Source organism: Mus caroli, chromosome 4 (genome assembly GCF_900094665.2).
Source record: "Mus caroli chromosome 4, CAROLI_EIJ_v1.1, whole genome shotgun sequence".
NCBI lineage: Eukaryota > Metazoa > Chordata > Mammalia > Rodentia > Muridae > Mus > Mus caroli.
In genome coordinates, this window is record NC_034573.1 from 90,134,525 (window position 1) to 90,154,504 (window position 19,980).

A 19,980-nucleotide genomic window follows, 5' to 3' on the forward strand; every position below is an offset into this window, starting at 1 on the left:
AACAACAAAACACCCAGTTGTTATATCAAAGCTTCTCCACAGCCTCCAGACCCAACCCAAAAGCTATGTCTGTTACCAAATAAGTGTACCCACACCCCCCCCCCCCCCCCAAAAAAAAAAAACAGGAGCACAGAGGGAGCTGGGTGTGTGCTTAGGCCTCATATGCTCCATCATAGCTCTTAGGCCTCACATGCTCGATCATAACTTGGTGAGTATTTACACTTGTTTTGTTTCAAGTTTTCATTTTATGACAGTTGGCTTTCTTCTGTTTTTGTTTCCACAGGACATTTGGGCTTCCAGGACAGCTTTGTCACATCAGGTGTTTTCAGTGTGACTGAGCTAGTAAGAGTGTCACAAAGTAAGTATAGTTTTGCTCTGATTCGGTCCAAATTTGCCTTCAGTGTTACTTCTCATGGGGCTTTAACACTTTCACAGCACCCTTTCTGTTCTCCTTAGAAAAACTATACCAACTAGTTTGTTTAAAAGCCAGTATTTCTAGGCTAGGAATAATTAAGAATTTTAATGTGAGACATCATGGTAAGGACTAATGCTGAATGTCTCACACAGTCCTGGTTACAATGTGTGAACTTGGCTTTAGAAGATCTTGATTCTTCCCTCTGGTTTCTGAGGAATTCTGCATTTAAGAGACTTTGTTCCTGACCTTTAAGCAATGCTAATGCTCTCAGTATGAGTGGCACATTACAGCATGGTCATTACCAGCTTGTCGATAACAACTACAGTGGTGATGGAAGAGTTCATGCCACCGCCCAGTTCTGTTGATCAAAGGCCCATTGATTGTATGTTTGTTATGGCATAACCCAAACAGTGCAAAAAGCATGGGAGTCTGGCTGTCTATGTCTCTCTCTCTCTCTCTCTCTCTCTCTCTCTCTCTCTCTCTCTCTCTCTTCTCCCTGACAGCCCCCACACTTCACACAAACGGTTGCCCTCCTTCCAGAATGTCTCTGTTTTAAAAGCATTCCTAGAGAGACCACCTGATCTTAGACTCAGTTTAAAAGTGAAATTAAACATCAAATATTAAAATTTTACTCTTTTATCTGACTAAAGGTAGGGAAATTTATATTGTTAAACATGACTTTCAAGCAGCATCAAGTTCTTTACAGAATGAAATGGAATTCGTAGCCCCTATTATATGTGTTATAGGCTTGCAAGGATGCCCGAGGAAACCAATGGGCTGTGAGATGCCACAGAAGTCAAGCCAGCCTGGTCTTCCAAGCCTGTATTCTTCATATCTTGTTTTGGTCATCACAGGCTGAAAGAACCTTTAGCATCCAAAAAATAGGATACGATGTGGGACTAGAGGAAAATCCAGGTGTTCATGAACATTTCCCATTTGCTAAGCACTGTGTTGGGCCTTGGAGGGAGGGACATCATTAGTGGATGTTGATCCTTGGTGTGTCTTAGCTGTACTCTAAGTTGTGCAATCGAGACTCTGAAGCTAACTAAGGGGAGGTTGAGAAAGTCTTCTGTTTAAGACCAGGCAGGTTAAGTGGTGGGGAGGCACCTGTGCATGTTAGAGCTCTGATAGTCAGGGAGGCTGCTGTTGATGGTGAGGTGCTCTTGACTGGTGCTTCTTCTGGGTGGTAGTGGCAGAATCCTCAGGGGGAAGCAATCGGAGTAACGAGTGATAGCCTGCAGTGGGGAAAATTTGGCTTTATTATGAAAGGTGCCCCAAAGTACTAGCTGAGGGGGAACTAGATGATTTTATTGGACAGGAAGACATGCGCCTCCCTGGCTAGTGCATGGTGGATTAGCCAGTTCCTGGCCAGAGACAGATAATAATGCATATGTACTAAAGGTAATCAATATTCTATATTTTTCTTATCAGCTTACTAATAATAGCACATAAAGAGTATGTCTTATCAAAGTGTATCAGTCATAGAGGCATTAGAGCGAAGAATATTTATTGAGGCTTTATTGAGATCCAAGCATAGCCTTGATTAAAAAAGAAACCCTTTTTACTCTAAGATTAGAGCTCTAGTCCGTTTCCTTCTGCCTTAGCCACTCAAATGCTTGCATTAGTCTTCATTACCAGCAGAGTCCCAAGGTCTGGGGGTTGTAAGAGGCCAGACAGCTCAGAACCATCCCCAGCCTCTTGCCCTTCCTCCCTTCCCTCATTTTCCTTTCAGGTCTTATATCTAAGATTGATTAGACCTCCACTCAGTCTAAGACAGCATGATTGCCAAGTGAATTCTACATGTTCCTTCAAGACTGCCAGAAGGGATGCCTGCCCTTGGGGCTAAGATTGCAGAGTGTCTTGGATTGTTTCCTGTGCCTATGTAGGGGGCTGGTTAGCAAAGGCCTGGCATTGTGAGCACCCTTCAGCTTCTCAATGCTTTCCGATTCTGCACACTGCTGTGCCATCACTCCAGGACTCACTCACACATGGCCTTGTGCTGACTACAACTGTTCGGTAAGAGCAGGACCAGGCTGCATCAGCTAAACCATGGCTTCAGGCCAAACTGGTCAGCTACATGCCAGAGACCCTCTCTTCCTTGTAGACCTTTAATCTAAGTTTGTCAAGGTTTATTTTTATAGATTGCCTTGCTTATTGCAACAGGGATTCCCAAGCTCTGTCCTTCCACCAGAAAGCCTTTTTCAAAGGCGTAGGCTCTAGTTAGGTTTCTGTTCTGTGATGAAACACTGACCAAAACCAACTTGAGAGGAAAGGGCTTATTAGCTTACAGGTCACATTGTATCATCAAAAAGAGCCAAAGCAGGAACTGAAGCAGAGGGCACAGAGGAGTGCTGCTTACCGCCTTGCTCAGCCTGCTTTCTTAGACCATCCAAGAATACTTACCCAGGAGTATGGCCCACCCACATCAATCATTAATCAATAAAATGCCCTACTGATATGCCCACGGGCCAATCTAATGGAGGCAACCCTTCAGCCCCATAACTTCCAGCTTCATAGTTTGTGTTAGGTTGACAAAAATACCCAGCACAGCACACCATCCGAACTGCATAAAGAAGTTGAGTCTATGACCTTATCACAATCACAGCTAGTTGTGACCCCATACAGTGTAGAGACTTCATATTACTCAGAAACGATACCCTTGTCTTAAACTGTTTCTCTTTCCAGATATATAGTGCTAGCCTTCTACATGTGATAGTAAAAACATTTACTTCCCCCAGGATTCCAGTGAGGTTCTAACTGTGATGGGGTAGGGGGAGCTGTTTCAGTATTTGCAAAGGAAGAGTCAAAGAAATAACTACTCTCATGTCTTTGCCTGGGAGAGTATCACCTCCACAGTGGTGGCAATGACAGAGCAGCTCAGCCTCACAAGTTCCTAGGTGAGAGTTACACTAGACAGCCAGGCTGCTTGACAATAAATGCCTGGAGCAGATGCTAGGAACTGCTGGACTCGGGACTCTAGCCCAGGAGGGCTGCAGGAAGTCACGGGCTCCCTCACCCTTGCCTCCCGCCAGCACCCTTTAATTTCTGCCTTTATCATCTAACGTTTGTGAGCTGTAGCAATGGAGACGCTGGAGCTGAGAGTATGGATTTGTTCTGTGGCCCATCTCCACACGTGGCAGGACCATCTGAAAGCACTTCTAGTTATTTATTACCTTGTTCCACAAGAGGGAGAAAACACAGACCACTGCACACTGGGCCAGAGAAAAAGAAGAATTCAGTACAGGGGAGAGGCTCCCAGGAGCGACTGTGGTTCCGAATCCCTGAGGTTGTTTTAGCATAATCCCATGAAGGAGGAGACAGGAGCCATCTGTTGAGAGGGTGCTTTACTACACAAAGCCTCTACAGGCATTTCCAAATAGGCCCCTCCCCCGAGCTGCCAAGGAGAGCCCATTCTGCCTGCTGCTGAATGTCCCTGCTTCAAGGGCTCTCTGTCAAACCCACTTTTGTTTATTTTGTGCCAACGTTTCCTCAAAGTACGTGCTCCGAGGCTGCCAAATGTCCCTCCTGGTGTGAACTCAAAAAGTTCTGTCCCAAACTCCACTCCTGCTCATTTCCTTCTAAAGTGCTGACTGTTTTCCTTGAAGTTGCTGGAGAGATTTTGAAACCTTAAAGGCTTCAGTGGGAAAGAGTAAAAAAAAAAAAAAAAAACCACAGATACACACACAGGCCATTGTGCCTCTGCTCGGGCCTGTTCTGATTGCCAGCGTGGTTTGTTACACCCAAACTGGCTGCAAGGGTTAAGTAAACTTCGTGGCTCGGGATGACTTCACAGCCCTGGAATTCTGCAAAGCCAGGATTCTCGGTACACTGTGGCTGGCCTTAGAGTCTTTGGGTGTGAAAACCACTCTCAGCGCTGCTCAGCCTGTGCTGGGTCCCTGCTACATGGCTGCAGAATCTATTAAAGTCCAGCAGATGAATTGCCCTGGCTCTGCCACAAAGCCTGGCTACCTGATGGACTTGGGGGTTCCTGAGTTGTTTGTCAATGGAGAGTGGCAGTGAATGGAACAGGGCCTGTGCCTCAGCCTGGCATGAGGTGGCACCCTAGTGGCTGTTTCCTGCCTTGGGAATGTGCACTGCTGAGATTCTCACACAGGAATCATCCTGGGAGTTCCAAATGCAGTTTGTTCTAAACTTCTTTTTCAAGTTCCTGGTATGGCTTCCAGCGCCCATAGGCACTTAGGATTTCTGACCAGCAGTTTTGTAAGAACCAATGAATCTAGTCTAACCTGACCTGTAGAAGTTCTGGGGCAAAATTAACTCAGCTAAGAGAGGCACAGTAAGAAAATGAGACATTGGTAAGGATAAGCTCAAACTTGAAAATACAAATTGTCCTTATCTGGAAAGACTAATGAAGAAGCAGGGCTCAGATGAGAAGTCCCAGGGGCCCCATCTTTTGAGGGTTACCACTTAAATAGTGGCGGTTCTTTCTACCTTTATTGGAGGAGGATGACTTAAAAACGCCCTAGTCTGGCTCTCTCCTCTGTTAATACACACAGTAACAATGACCATGGTACAGAAATTAATTTTTTATACAATTTATACTCTTAAGCAAGAAACCATTTGGACTTCAGCATTAAAGGAAGAAACAAAAAGACGATGATAAAACGTCCACTGCAGCCCAGCCCGGACCATCACTGTGACCTTGCCTTTGTTTGGCATTACACAATTCAATGGCAGGCCACTCAAACTATGCTCTCGATCGATATCCTATTAAAGCAGCACAAAAAGTCTCCATAAACTTAGTGGTTAGCTATGTTTATAAATGGAACTCGGCATAATTAGATGGTCAATAGCAGGCTCTACTAGTAATTTTAAAATGAACATCACACATCTTATGCATAGAAGCCAGAATCAACCCCTCTAGAAGGAAGGTCTGGTGTGTAGTAGACAATAGGTTAGATGGCCTTTTTTAAAAAAAAAAATCTTCTCTATGTCCAAAATGCAGCTTTTAAAGAAAATCTGTTAAGTAAGCTATATAATAGAAAATTCTAATCGGTCCCTTAAGGTTTTTTCCGAGTCTAAGCCACGTCATTCTAAATGTATTACACCATGGGAATATGTTTCATTTTCTAGTTTTAATCAAGCCCCCACACAGAGAGGAAATAATAAATGTTGCCACACTCATAGAAAAGGGAAAAAAATGAGTCTATCTGGCTTAACTAACAGATTTCCTCCCAGTTCAATTCAATACAATTTTAAAATAAATGTTGAAGTTGAATTATTTCCAAAGAATGCTTTGTCGTACAATTTTTATTTCCTTGATTCATTTGGAGTGAGTGTTTGAACAGTAAAGCAGGAAGCAAATGGAGTGGACCAGCTGCACTAGGGTTTCTACCATTCACATTTGGGTGGCTAACCTTGATTTCTATCCCTTCCCTTCCTCACCAACCAAAAGAGGATGAGCTACTAAGAGGACACCCCCACCCACAGGCTACTTTATCCATAGGTGGTCCCATCCTACCATGAGATATACGTGTGTCCTGTGTTGCATATATGTCCTGAGCAGTGTGTGTGAGCTACTGTGTAGGTCACACTTAGGTCAGAGGGAGTGTGCTTTTGACCCTGGGTAGCACTGCACGTGTGTTCCCTGTACTCTTTGGTATATACATTTTCCTGCCAGTCCTGGTTAGAGCTGCTCATGGCTGGGTTTGGGCCATTTATCTCTATCCTCAACTTAAGGGTCTGCTAAATTTCCCAGACTCATGAGCACTCTTATGATAGACACTGGATCTTGGAAAAAGAAACACACACTATAATTTGATGTGCATACTAACTTGTTGTCATGGTCCCTGTTTCTAGGTCCATCTACTGCTAATCTTTTCTAAGTAAATTCTGCCTACATAGTGTGTAGTTAACACAGACTATCAAACATGCCTGTAAGATGCCTGTAGGATGCTAGGAAATAGTTCAGGATTTATAATAGGGGTGAACATTTGAAATTTAATAGCTATGGGACTCTGGTCAATATTTGCAGTGCCTCTTGCCTGTGTTTTCTTTGTAGGTTATAATTATTTAATACAAAATATTTAAAGTAAGTCCTGGCTATAGGCTGAGCATAAATCTGAGTGCTAAACTGGGGAGACCTCTCAAGAACACAGAGGTAAAATAACAGGACGCCTCATGTTGGATTAGTGAGAGCTCAATAATGGTAATCACCAGGATCATTACTGGCTTAAGCCTTTGCCCTTGATCATCTACTGTGTGTTCTTGAGCTGATCCTGGAACTGACCACTATCAGCCAATTTTATTTAAAAATATTCACATGTGTATAATTACGAATGACCGATTTGAGGACTGTGTCCTAAAACTTGGTTTATTACAGCCATTTAGTGGTCCCTTCAGGTACCAGTTGTGACAGAATAAAGCCTACTAGTACTGTTCTTACTCATTTATCTAGAAATTCTTATTCCTCGTGATCTTTAGCCAAATCCTACATTTCTGCCAACGTTCTGGGTAGCTAATGGGAATTTAGTGAATAAAGGACATTATCCTATCCTGACACTGACATGTTCCAACATTAAATGGTCAGCTATGAATGGGTTAACCATATCAGTATTTTAAATAATACATAATTCTACAGTTTTTTTAAATGCTATTTATGAGCAAAAATTCAAGAGATCGCTACTGATAATGTAATCTTCACTAAATCTTTATTTGCTCATAAGACTCGCCTTTAAGAACAGATATTAATATCCAATGAGTAATATTGGGGAGCTTACAAGGCCTTCTTGTGATCTCCAATTACCTGATGTAACTCCTTTTTGCCCCACAATAAGGATGCAAAAGTATTGGGATTTGATCTGGAGTGTGTGCTTGTAGCTTACCCTCCTGGATTGGAAAGGCTGTTGGTGGCACCCGGTAGGCATGTCTGCGATGGCTGACTGAGCACTCAGCAAAACCAAACCATACATCAGATGCTGAGCCATCCACTGTGTGATTAATACAGTACATGATTAACACCGAGGATTTCTCAATAAGTGCAGGAGGAAAAGTCAAGCAGTTCTTCCTAAGAAATGGTTGTTGTTATTGTTATTGTTGTTGTTGTGTAGATAACTAATTAATGTGTTATTCTGAAGGGTCTCTGTTGGTACAGCTAATGGTCAGATAGTACCAGTGTACTCTTGGGGAATGAGCTTATATGTAGAGGCCCTTCCATGGTTTATAGATCATTGTGGTAAAAAGACCTTTTATGCCATCAAATCCGTCCTCTGTCAAGAAGACTGAATCCCATGGCTGAGGTTGTATCGTATACTAAACGGGTATTGCATCTGACTTCAACCAAAAGCCAAGACCAGATGATGCTCTAAAATGCAGAAAATCAATTCCAGTCCCAAAGGCAGAAGCCACTAATGCAAGAGATCAGTCATCATCATTTGCTGCTCATGGCCACTCTCCTGGACCAATTTTGAGGCCCTGCATCTAGAAGAGCAGTAGCTACTCCTTGTGCTGAAGACCTGGAGAAGAATGTAGGGGACATAGCAGCCTTGCTACTTATGGTGATAACTTATCTCATGAGACACATCTTCCCTGTAATTATGAGACAGCAAAGACAAGAGGAGGAATGTGGCTCTCCTATTTCTTTAGCTGATATCTACAGACACCTGACATCAAATCCCTGTGCTACACCTGAACATTTTGCTAAATATCACCCTTCATTTTCTCATTTGTCAATGAGAATAATGTTGATGTATACCATAGGGATACCATAGGATAAAGTTCTATATTTTATTTACAGTATCTGGTACATAATAAAAATCAGCAGAAAGAAGTCCTTTGCTGTTTTCATTAGCATGCTCATGATTTTAGTTCAATTCAGTAAACATTTGTTACACATGTAATCTGTAAGTAGGAGAGGCCCTCCTCCATGGGGATTATGCCTGGGTTTCTCACACTTCAAGACTTTCTATATACACAAAAGTGACTGAGTAGGACTAGCTTAGAAATTCAACTTATAGTGGTTATCTGTTAAAGGTAAATTTCCACTCTTTATAATTCAGAGTGGAATATAACACAGTATTGGTGGATTCAGCCTATTTTAATAAAAATTGAAACATCTTTCATAAATAAAATTTTCTATGCTTATATTCCTCTTTTTCATCGAGCATGCCCCCCTACTGTCACACTAACACACTCACACACACACACACACACACACACACACACACACACACACACACGTTTTCTTAACTTGTATTCATAAGTCATGGCTGTGTGAGGGAGGTGATCTGTGCGTGCTAGCAACTGCCTTTTGTGGGGTTAAAAGCATTCTGTTGGCTTTTGGCACCTAGTGCTACATTTCAGGAAAAAAAAGCATTGCTTAAATCTTTTAATAGCAGGCAAGCTCATTTCACATGGAGGGAAACCCGTGTTTTAGTTCAGTGCCTTCCTTTTATGTTCCTGTTTGAAAAACCCTACTTCCAGCCTGCATTTGGCCACTCCTTTAAAAACAGGGATAGAAAGAGGAGATCAGCACAGGGTTTACAGACCAGAAATCTGCTTGGCAAAGGAGTTGCTGAAGACTGTGGTGTACAAGCTGCAGAGAAAGTACCTTTATGATTGATTTCCATTCAAGTCAGACTGACTGCAGCGTGGTCATTTTTCTTGCCCATAACTGCGCACACTGCAGCAGTCTGCTATCTGCAGGGCTTCTGAATTATAGCAGTCTATGTCCGTGTTACCTCTTACACAAATTACTTACACTGGTTTCTTTTTCCATGCAAATTCATCAGTTTTACAGCCCTTCATAGCCACAGTCAGGAAACTCTGGCAGAGAACACAAATTGATAAAATGAGTTAATTTTACTATACTTTTTTTCCCTTCTAAAAGCCCTCTTTTAGGCAGTGTTCAGGAAACATATTACAGTAAAAGGGAGATAACAAAGGAGTTGGATTTTCTTGCCATAAATTACTTTCCAAGTTAATTTCCTTTAACGATGATTCCAGATTCGCCAGTTTTCATAGCATTGTGTGTCTTACAACTGAGCCTTTGATGGAAAGAAGAACAAGTATTTTCCCATGTTCACTCCTTTTGTGGCAGTGACATGGACTTTCTTATAGGACCTTTGCCAATGGAATACAAAACAACATGAAATTGTTCTGGCATGGAACTGCATACTATTGTTGGAGTCCCCAGCTCCCAGTATAAGGTGTAAGCTCCAAGTGCTCTGGGAGCAGTTTTGGTAGGTCATACAATTGAAAGAAAAAGATGTCTTAATTTTTCATAGTTATTTTATGAGCTACAAATTGAGTGCTGATGGCCTTTGGAAGGGATTTATGGCCACATTCCCTTTATTTCCCTGTGTATGTTGGGAAGGGGGGAGGGGACATGCAGACCTGAGCGGGGAGGCAACTGATCCCTAGAACGTAAGACCCTCAAGGGCAGACGTTTTTCCATCCTGTCCACTGTTTTTAAGCATATAAAGCAATGCCTAAGGTACTAAAGGGCTCTGTAAATGTGCATTGCATCCCAGGAAATGCAGCCTCTGTGTGCCTTCAAGCAGTAGGCTGGCCACATGGGTAGACATTTTGATAATGCCCCCTGCCAACTCCTATCGAACAAGCCATCAGCTCAGCACCATCATCACCCAGGCAGAGGAGCCTGAAAATTTGGATAGAATTTTAATTTCCCATAGTCCTCTCTTTCCAGCAATGCAACCCAGAGCAGATTGTCTCTGGTGGATGGCAGAAGTTCAATAACCACAGCCCTATCCAACTGCTAATGTGTACAGAAGAGCAGGTCATCAAGAGGGTTGGCTACTGAAGTAACCCCTTTCTTCCAATAGCCCGCATTACTATAATGATGCCTTAATAGCAAACCATTTATTAAGAAATGACACAGAGTACATTCTACTCATGACAGGAAAGAGGGGGAAGGGAAGATGCATGACTTAGAAATAACATCTGAAGGCACAATTTCCAAAGTTAACCTTTTGATAAAAACTCCTTGGTGAAGAAGATACTTAGGCTACAGTAACTGCAGTATTGCTTAAAGAAAACAGGGCCCTTTTCCTCTATGCTTATGCATATTTATGGAAGACACTTTCATTTTGACTTCAAATTAAGGGAGGTAAATGGGGATGATAACCATTTCCTTAATTCAAAGCATATTGATTGATCTTCAGCTGTCTACACAAAGGGTAGGGAGCTGTATAGGAATACAGAAGTAGTTCTTGGATCGGGACAATTTTAAGGTCAGGTGGTCTGATTTCATCTTCATGACCTAGGGAAGTTTCTCCATCATTTTTTGTGCCCCAGTCCCTTCCTAGTACCACTGTGAGTATTAAATGGGATGGTGGGTTTATCCCTGCATGGTAGCTGGCCCATGAAAACATGCATAATGATGTGTGCTGATGACAATGGTAGTCCTGGGAGCCAGTTCTGTGTGTTTATCATAGTCGTTATGATGTATGGTTGTAGTCCTTCCTAGGTACATGTACCCACTGTTTCTTTCTGCTACTCTGTCTTCATTGCTTACCAAAGGCTCTACCTGTTCTCTAGATGGGAGGATCTGAGAGTATTGTGCCTGTAATAGGGACATTGTGATGCGAAACCTGCACTCTAATGTGAGGCCTTCTCCTCCTGGTCACAGTACACCATCCTAATAATGTCACCCTACATATTGCATGGGCTGCATGCACAACAGTAATGGACACACGTGCAGACAAAGTGCTCATAAGGTAGACGCAGTTTGCGTCTCGACATTGTTAGGATTAATGAGCCCAGGTTGGGAAGCTCACTCTCGTTTCTGATTCAAGGATGTTTTAAAATATGAGGTGCACATGTTTGCTAACCTCTGAAACCACTCACCATGAGTCCATTGAACAATCTGGACCAGGCCATCTGATGCCTTTGCTGCATCCCACATGACTGCAAACTACATGGTCATTGGAGGTCAATGCAGGGCAGGTTAAGGAACATGTGTGTGGGCTGAGTTAACTTTTAAAATCCATATAGAGGTAGAGCACTGTATTTACAAAGACATGTTCCTTCCCTCATATATTCTGGCTCCCTTGATATTTTACAAAGATAACAAAAGGAAAGGACATTTTACTAGGGTAGATGACCCAGTACATGAAGTGTTTCGTGGAAGTGCCAATGTCCATGACTGTGGAGATGCCGCAGCGCTCCCTCCCTCCCACTTGCCCTTACCCTCTTTAGCAGCCAGGCTCAGGGGAATCTCACCATCCTCACTTTGCTCACCGGTAAGCAAGCTTCCCACCAAGCCGGGACCTCAATTCCACTCTGAAATTTGTGCAGAAAATCTAAATTCACACATTTGATGTGGACAGGCCTTTCCATTCTCTCTAATTAACAAGGACACATAACAGTAGGCTCCAGGAGGCACAAGGCCTTAAGAGCACCTATCATGTTATTATGTGTCAGGTAGCTATGGTAATGACGAGTGATGTGGGCTGTCTTGCATAATGGCCCAGTTCATACATAAAATATTGTGGAATAAAAGATGAAATTATGCAAATAAATTGAATACAAAAGCAAATGGTAGGATGACTAGCAGCATTATTGAGCAGGAATCTGTTTACACTGTTGTCAAGATAAGCCAAAGGCCCCCCATTTAAAGCCCATCATTGACACATGTGTTTGATTTTCAGTTCTCCATATCTTAGGAAATATCATTTTTACATGACAGTGATGCTTGAGATGTAGTCAATGCTATTAGTCAACTCATTGTACATTCTTAGAAATTGTTCTATTCCTTCTTGTCTTCTGCCTCTGAAGTTTCTCACAGAATGATACAACTCATCTTGCCTCCCAAGCAACAATCCCCAGAAGCACTCCTTCCTGCCACGGTGAACTGGCAACCTATTATTAACACCTGTCTTCTCCCAACCATCCTTTGGTGTCATCTTACTTCATCTTCTTGCTTAAATGACATCACTAGTGCAAGTCAAGACTTCACTAGTGCACCTCTTCTCTCCCATGCTTGGTTTCATGAGGGAGAGATTTTTCTAGAGTATAAATGCAAAACTGAGGGTAGTATTTCCATAGGCTACAGGCCCTTCTTTGTCTCAGTACAACCACCTGCACTTATGACCAGTACTTATTGGTTGCCTCCTGCTGGCATGGATGATGCTTAGAGATTGGGAATCTAAGTGCAGTGGTTTCTACTCCTGGGGATGTAAGTACATCAATGGCTCTTGTGGAAAAACTTGTGATGTTCCAGATTTGGATCTGCATTTCTTATAGAAAAATACCAGGTCCTTCATGACCCAACTGGGTTTCTGACAGCTCTGAGTCAATGTTAGCCATGTCTCTTTCACTCTGTTTCCTAGACTCAGAGCTGTCAGAAACCCAGTCAACAGTTCCTGTTGTCTTATCTTTAGGTGATTTACTCTACCCAGAATTCCTCCTTTCTTCCCAGTTGCCTGTCCTTTCAGCATCCTCTTCAGGTACATTTTCTCAGGCCCTTTTACTCCCGTGAGCCTCCTCTTCTCAGGCCAATTTCTGAAGGCTTCCCTGCTTCCTGAACCTTAGTCTTCCAGATTCCCCTGGAATGTGTTTGTAGGTGATGGCTGTGTCTCTGATCTACATCCCTTCTTCTTGGTAATAGAAGTGCCACCAAATCATTCTGTGAGTAAAATCTGGACTCATAGTGTTCCTCGTTATCTTTTCTCCTGATAAATATTAGTGTATTGAATATATTTATCTATGTTGATTGGCTTAATATACACAGTACATACTAGTGCACACAACTACTGTCCTGCTTTTACATATTTCAGAAAGACAACCTTAACTGGCAGTCTCACCATAGGATTTATACTTTTGAAAGACGATGAGCAGATTTTTATTAACTAAATTAAAAATAATTATTAAGCTACTGTAAAAAAGGCATCCAGAGACTGGAAGACATAGAAATACAGATAACTACATCTCAGAAAGAATCCACTATGAAGGTAATAGGTTGATGAAATTGAATCAGAAGTTGGCAGAATCTTCTCTAAGGGTGAGAAGCAAATATTTTAGCTTCAGGACCCCATCCCACGGTAGCCAGAGTTCTTGCTGTCGCTGACAGTCTGCAATGAAGGTGTATGCATGGAATCTTTCTTTGCAAACACACACACACACACACACCACCATCACCAACACCAACACCACCTACACCATTACAACAACAACAACACAGACCTCAAGGTCCAGATGTGTGCAGCGAGTTCACATGCCACAAAGTAAAAAGAATGAGAGAGTACTGTGTGCATTTCACATCACTGGGGGCCTAGATGGATGAATTCATGGAACTCTCATGAAAATTCGGAACAGAATTCCAAAATACAGTTGAGGATCAGCTGTTGGCATCCAAGTAAGAAAACGTGCAGAAAATTTGTGGAGCAGTGACTTAAAAAACAAATTAACACTAAAGTATGAGAGGTATTTTCGTTTAAGCCATCCAGTAATGCTGTAAACTTGGTGACAATCTACTCTTTAAAAAAAAAAGAGTAAAATAAAAAGATAAAAGGTACATTAGAAAGAATATGCCTTTCTAGTATAGACCATTTTTATTGTCAATATTCCTTTGAAGTCATAGTTTATTAACTACTATTCTGGATAATCTTTGCAGATAAATACAACCGAGAATGTGTTCCATACTGCACTAACATTGGTTCTTGATCACTTTGAATTTACAGGGACTTCATTTATGGTTTGTTTTGTTTTTGTTTTCCTCTCTCTAGCACCAATAGCTGCAGGAACCGGCCCCAATTTTTCTCTCTCTGATTTGGAAAGTTCTTCATACTACAGCATGAGTCCAGGAGCAATGAGGAGGTCTCTGCCCAGCACATCCTCTACCAGGTAATTGGTTTGGTAGCTTCTAAGGAGCTAAGCACAGAGACACACTTTGATGCTTAACTCTGGGCCTGTTGGACATTTAGTAATGTGTCCATAGCGATAGAGGATACAAAAGACAGCCTCAATAACCTTTCTTATTAGGGAACCGGACATACATGAAACAAATTACACACACACACACACACACACACACACACACACACACACACCAGAAAGACAAACAGTTACTTCAATTGTATCCCATGAAAAAGCAAATTTAAATAGGCTTTGTCCAAAATGGTAAGGTGCTGAACTCTGAATGCTGGTAAGCTTCAAGAGGAGGCAGGACAGGCATGGTGGTCTGGGAGAGGAAGACTATGAGCAGAGAGAAGAGGAGTAATGAATGTAGTGTATTCTTGGGGAAAGAAGGATGGACATCACTGGGGTAGAAGAGGTGAGTGCTTTGGCTTGATTGGCATGAAGTAGACATTGATGACACCAGAGTAAGAACCCTGCCCACAAACTTCTTAGCCGGCTGGGCCCTGAAAGTTCTCAAATCTAATCTGTAGAAGTTCCCCCAAAATACAACTGATTTGACATGCAGCTCAGATCATGGGATGAGGCCATCCTTTGGATGCAAGTGGTCCAAAGCTAACGTTGGAACTGGAACACACAGCCTGCTGTGAGCATCAAGCTTCCTGATCCCCTTAGTTAGCTCTCAGAGCCAACATCTGGAGAGGACTTTCCAAGACCCTGCCTTCTCTAGATAACCTGTACCGGGCTAGGGGATTAGGCATCCGTCAGAGCCGTGGTTTCCCTTTACATATTGGCTTTAGCAGTGGACTGTGACAACAAAGAACGTGGCAGAAGAGGACTGTCAGTCATGTCTGTGTACTTTGTAGGAAAATGTTTATCACGTGTGAGTTCTGTTAAATCGAGTACAAGCATGAATGATTGAAAAGAGTGCTCAGAGTGCAGACATGTTCCTTGGTGGGCGTCTACCTCACCATCATGACCAGTGTCTTAAACATCAGCTTGAGGATGAACCGAGCAGTCATTTTGAACACTGTACAAACATTGTTTAAATGTCCCCCACCCCACCCCCCAGTTCATTAGAGTATCGCCTCCAGGAAAAAAAATCAAGGGTCTCAAATCCCAAATGCATCTATAACAGAAAAGGGGGATTTTGAATACACTGGGGTGTTAATACACTTGGAGGATTTTGAATGTTTACTGACAGAAGAGACAGTATACTCAGTCAATAATAAAAGCTTTGTAAATACTTGCAGGCAGTGCTTAATTTAAAAGTTCATGGGTGGCTTGTTTTTCATATGTGAACTACTATCCCATGTATCTCTCTAGCAGCGCCTCTTACCTCCTGTCCTTCCATATACTCCAGACTGGTTTTTGCTCTTATGTTGTGACCTGTGGATGACAGGCTAATTATTGTCATTTAAGAGGCTAATGCCATTCTCCTATTGTGCGGATAACTGGTCCTGATAAGGAGTTAATTACAAATATCAATGTTTATTTTATCTTGTTGTCCTCTTCCTGGGATGTTTTTATTTAGGTGTGTATGTGTGGGGGTGGGGAGAGCGAGAAGAAGAGGAGGAGGAAGAAAAAAAGAGGAGAGGAAAGAGAGAATAATGCAGGCGTTCACTTGCAAAGATGTCTATGGAGATCAAAGGAGAACTTTTGGGAACCTGTTCTCTTCTTTCATTTTTACATGGGTTTCCCAGAAGGAACATGGGTTATCAAGCTTACCCAGCAAACCTGTTACCTTCCAAGGCATCTCACTGCCCACCCTACACTGATTTTTAAATAAGAGTCATTGACTATATAGATTTAAAAGAATTATGTTACAAGTTAGAAAATATAGCTCAAAGAATACCATAGATTCACACACAAGACCATTACCAACTGGCGGTGGCGGCGGCGGCTGCTGCTGCTGCTGCTCTGTCAACATTAATCTGTCTGTAGCTTTTTAGTTGTCTTTTTAGCTTGAGTCTTCGTTGTCACCAACAAACTCTTCTGCTATTGCTTCAGTGGAACCACTAGAGCACAGAGTAATTAAGCCACTTGCCCAGGGCCACAGGCCTAGTAAAGACAGGGGTACCACTCATATTCAGGTCTTCTGAAATTTACAAACCATAGTTATTTGCGCTAAGCTGTCTTAGAGTACACAGTGCCATACACAGGAACCACAGAGTATGAGATCTTAGCAAAGCAGTGTCTGAAATTTCCACCGCAATCTGACCTGTAGTACCTACTGTCTGAATACTGTTGCTATATTGGCAGTATCTTACCTCTCAGTCTGTCTCTATGTCCCTTGAAGGACAAGGTCTTAACTTTCCCAACTCAGAAGCAGATAATAAGCACCAAGTTGTTTTATATGGCACTGTAGGCACAAAGAAAAATCAGAGGAGCTTTGCACACGGACAAGTGGAAATGTTCAGATTGGCTTATGTGAATACTTGGTAAAGGGAATGGCATTGCCTTGTGAATACAAAGCAAGGCCTGGAGGTCTCACATCATAGGAAGCAAGCAATAGAATAATGTGTTAGACAGTCAGGAGGAAGAGACAGTTAAGGACCAGTTCCAAGAAATAGGTAAACGAAATGAGCAAGATATCTGTGGTTTCTATATACTTTCTATTGTTCCAGGATCTCAAAATTCTTTAAAACTATGTGTAAAAATAAAGATATGGGTTTCATTCTAAAGGCCTTTGTAAAGAGAGTCATCCATGTGCAGTTCATAGAGTCAGAACACTGTCTCAGGAGCCCCTCCTCGCCATGCCTCTACTTCCCTTCCTCCTGGATCCTGTTCTCTCTCCATCCTCGATTCCATCATACAGATGCTGAGCCTGTGTCCATCCTGAACATCCTCATATGTGGGCTCAGGTGTCAACTGTAACCATACAGTGTCCCACCTGATGCAATTCATACCTGAATTCTATTAGAGCACCCCAAGAAAATCAAATCATTAGAACTCAGAAAAATATTAACAATAGAGGGGCAACACACAGTGAAATTGGCCTCTGGGATTGGTTTTCATAGAGTATAGATGCTTGGGTGGTCCCTTGTCCCATGCATGCTGCAGCTTTTGAGCACTTAAAACAAGCTGACACTGGAATAGGCTCTAAAGATCAAAACATGATCCTAATAAAAAGGTGGAAAATTCTTGGGTTGTCAATTAGGATGAGACAGAACATTCTGGTGATGTCACCCGTATTTCTGGTTCCCAAGACCACAGAGTTCTGCCAGTCTGTTTCTCTAACAGCATCAGTGTTGAGGGTTGAATCCTGGGCCATGTAAATGGTGGTGTCTGGCTACACATGTAAGGCAAGACAATGAGTCTAGGGAAGGGTGCTTAGGATGACAGAAGAGGCAGAAATATCCTGGGAAGTTGATATTCAACTCCCAGAGCACTGTCTGCTTGAATCCATGCACCCTGAACACAGCTAGGAACTTGCCTATCAGCACGCTCCTCGATTCTATATTTAGATTTCAAATACATTGTAAAACATGTAGTCAATTGTGTAGGATGCAAATTAGGGAAGAAATTCAAATTATTCCTTGTTGGTCATCTCAGATACATAAGTCTCAATGTAGTTAAATAAGAATCATGGAAAATCAAGGCAGCACAATTCCCTTGGGGAGGAAAAAAAACCATAATTACATCCCTGAGGGTTTTACAGTCTTGCCAGAAGTTTCAAGTCTGGTCTCTGAGTGGCTGGAGCATCCCAGGGGATTTCACCCAACTCATAGTCCTCTAAGTTACAAGTGGCTGACAGTTTTGAAAGACAAGTATTACTAAGTATGGAGGAAGACACCTGGTTCCATATGGAAAATAGAGCGCTCCTTATTAGATCAGGATCCCCAACCAAGAGATCTGCTCTAAATTGGGGTCCAGCTTCCTGCTTGCAAGGTGTCTTAGTCAGGGTTTCTATTCCTGCACAAACATCATGACCAAGAAGCAAATTGGGGAGGAAAGGATTTATTCAGCTTACACTTCCACATTGCTTTTCATCACCAAAGGAAGTCAGGACTGGAACTCAAGCAGGTCAGAAAGCAGGAGCTGATGCAGAGGCCATGGAAGGATGTTACTTACTGGCTTGCTTCCCCTGACTTGCTCAGCTTGCTTGCTTATAGAACCCAAGACTACCAGCCCAGAGATGGTACCACCCACAATGGACCTTTCCCACTTGATCACTAATTGACAAAATGCCTTACAGCTGGATCTCATGGAGACACTTCCCCAACTAAAGCTTCTTTCTCTATGATAACTCCAGCTTGTGTTAAGTTGACACAAAACTAGCCAGTGCGCAAGGCAAGAAGGGGAACCTATGGGTTAGATCACTTCTACTTTCCGCTAAAAGGAACAATAGAAATGCATTTAGAGACATTAGGTTTTTCTGATTTTTGTGTGTTGGAATTAGTTTTTCTGTGTGCATTATATAAATGTCAAATAAAGGACACACATTCTCTACAGTTTACGTAAAACAGAAAAGTTCAAGAGATTATTTTTTCATCACGCTTCAAGAAAAAAAGAAGGCCATTCACTAGGCAGTCCAAGACTTGTCCTTGAGTCCTAAATTAGCATGGTCCCATAAGGTTGTTCCCTTAAATCTGGTTTTAATGAGAATATAACCTCAAACCTAAGAACATTGGACCACCCACCTGAAGGATTTGAATTTCTTACCTAAATTGCATGCATCCTACTATCTTAAATTTCAGATTGTGACAGTAACATTGTCTGTCTTCCTTCCTTTCCTGCTACCTTCCCAAGTCCATTTTCTTCCCTCATACTAACATTTTCACAATGTAACTCCCACGGCACACCAAAGTAGAAGGCTTCTGAGGTCTCTTTGCTTGTAGGATGAAATCCAGATGCACAGTATCTTCCCTGACCTCCATACTCTATTTCTGCGGGGTCCCTCCATTGGTCTCAGCATCTCAGAGACCCAGAGCATCTCTGGACACCATACCTGACTTGTACCACTGAGAGACACCTGCTCCTGGAATGCTATGCAGTGTCTGGTAGCCTGTACACCATGAGCTCACAGTAAGGGAGTGTGCTGCCCTGTTATTCAAGATTCAGTAGCAACCCCAGGGAGCAGACATTACATTACCCTTTTAGGTTGTGAGGCATGAGAGAGTCATGGGGCAAAAGAAAAAACTGCCAAGGTTAGGTGGAAAATATCTTATGAAGCTTGAGACAATGTCAGTTTGCCCAAAAGTACAGAGGGTTTTAATATTTTTAAAAGCATGATAATGTCTGAGTTGTGTATTGATGGAGTACCAGCCTCCCCTAGCCATTGCCTGTTCCTATTGCTGTCTCAAGAGCACTTAGAGACTAGTCACAGTTCAGGAGTCCTCTGTTCTGAGAAGTATTTCTCAAACTCCAGACATACCAATGTTCCTCCATCCGCAGTCCATGCATGGCTTCTTCATGACCCCTCTGCTTCTCTAGGGCCTCTCCAGCTCTGTTCACAGAGAGCCCCATCTGATTCACCATACTATTCCACACTTGAGTCTTGCCCCTGGCATGGAGGAGCTACACAGTCAGTGTCTGATGAATGAAAGTTATGCATCCTAACACATGGTCAGGTTTCCCAGCAGTCCCTGCCCAAGGCAGATCTTCCCCATGCAGGACTATGTTGCTGGACTTCTGTTTGGTCTGTCAGAGCAGGAATAAGCAGCAGGTGCTATCTCACTGCCTTCTAACCCTCAAGCTTCACTGTGGGAGGAAAAATGCAGTTCTTC

The 19,980-nt window shown here is 42.5% G+C and overlaps 1 protein-coding gene across 4 annotated transcripts in view; it reads left to right on the plus strand.

Annotated features, from left to right (window-relative positions):
- The window catches only part of Nfia (nuclear factor I A), a 321,691-nt gene that overhangs the window by 227,232 nt on the left and 74,479 nt on the right, over window positions 1-19,980 (plus strand). For all 4 annotated transcript variants that reach the window (XM_029476037.1, XM_029476036.1, XM_029476038.1 and 1 more), the window contains 2 exons: window positions 284-358; window positions 14,122-14,239. In XM_029476037.1, the coding sequence (XP_029331897.1) occupies window positions 284-358; window positions 14,122-14,239 (193 nt within the window). The remainder of the gene's footprint in view (window positions 1-283; window positions 359-14,121; window positions 14,240-19,980) is intronic.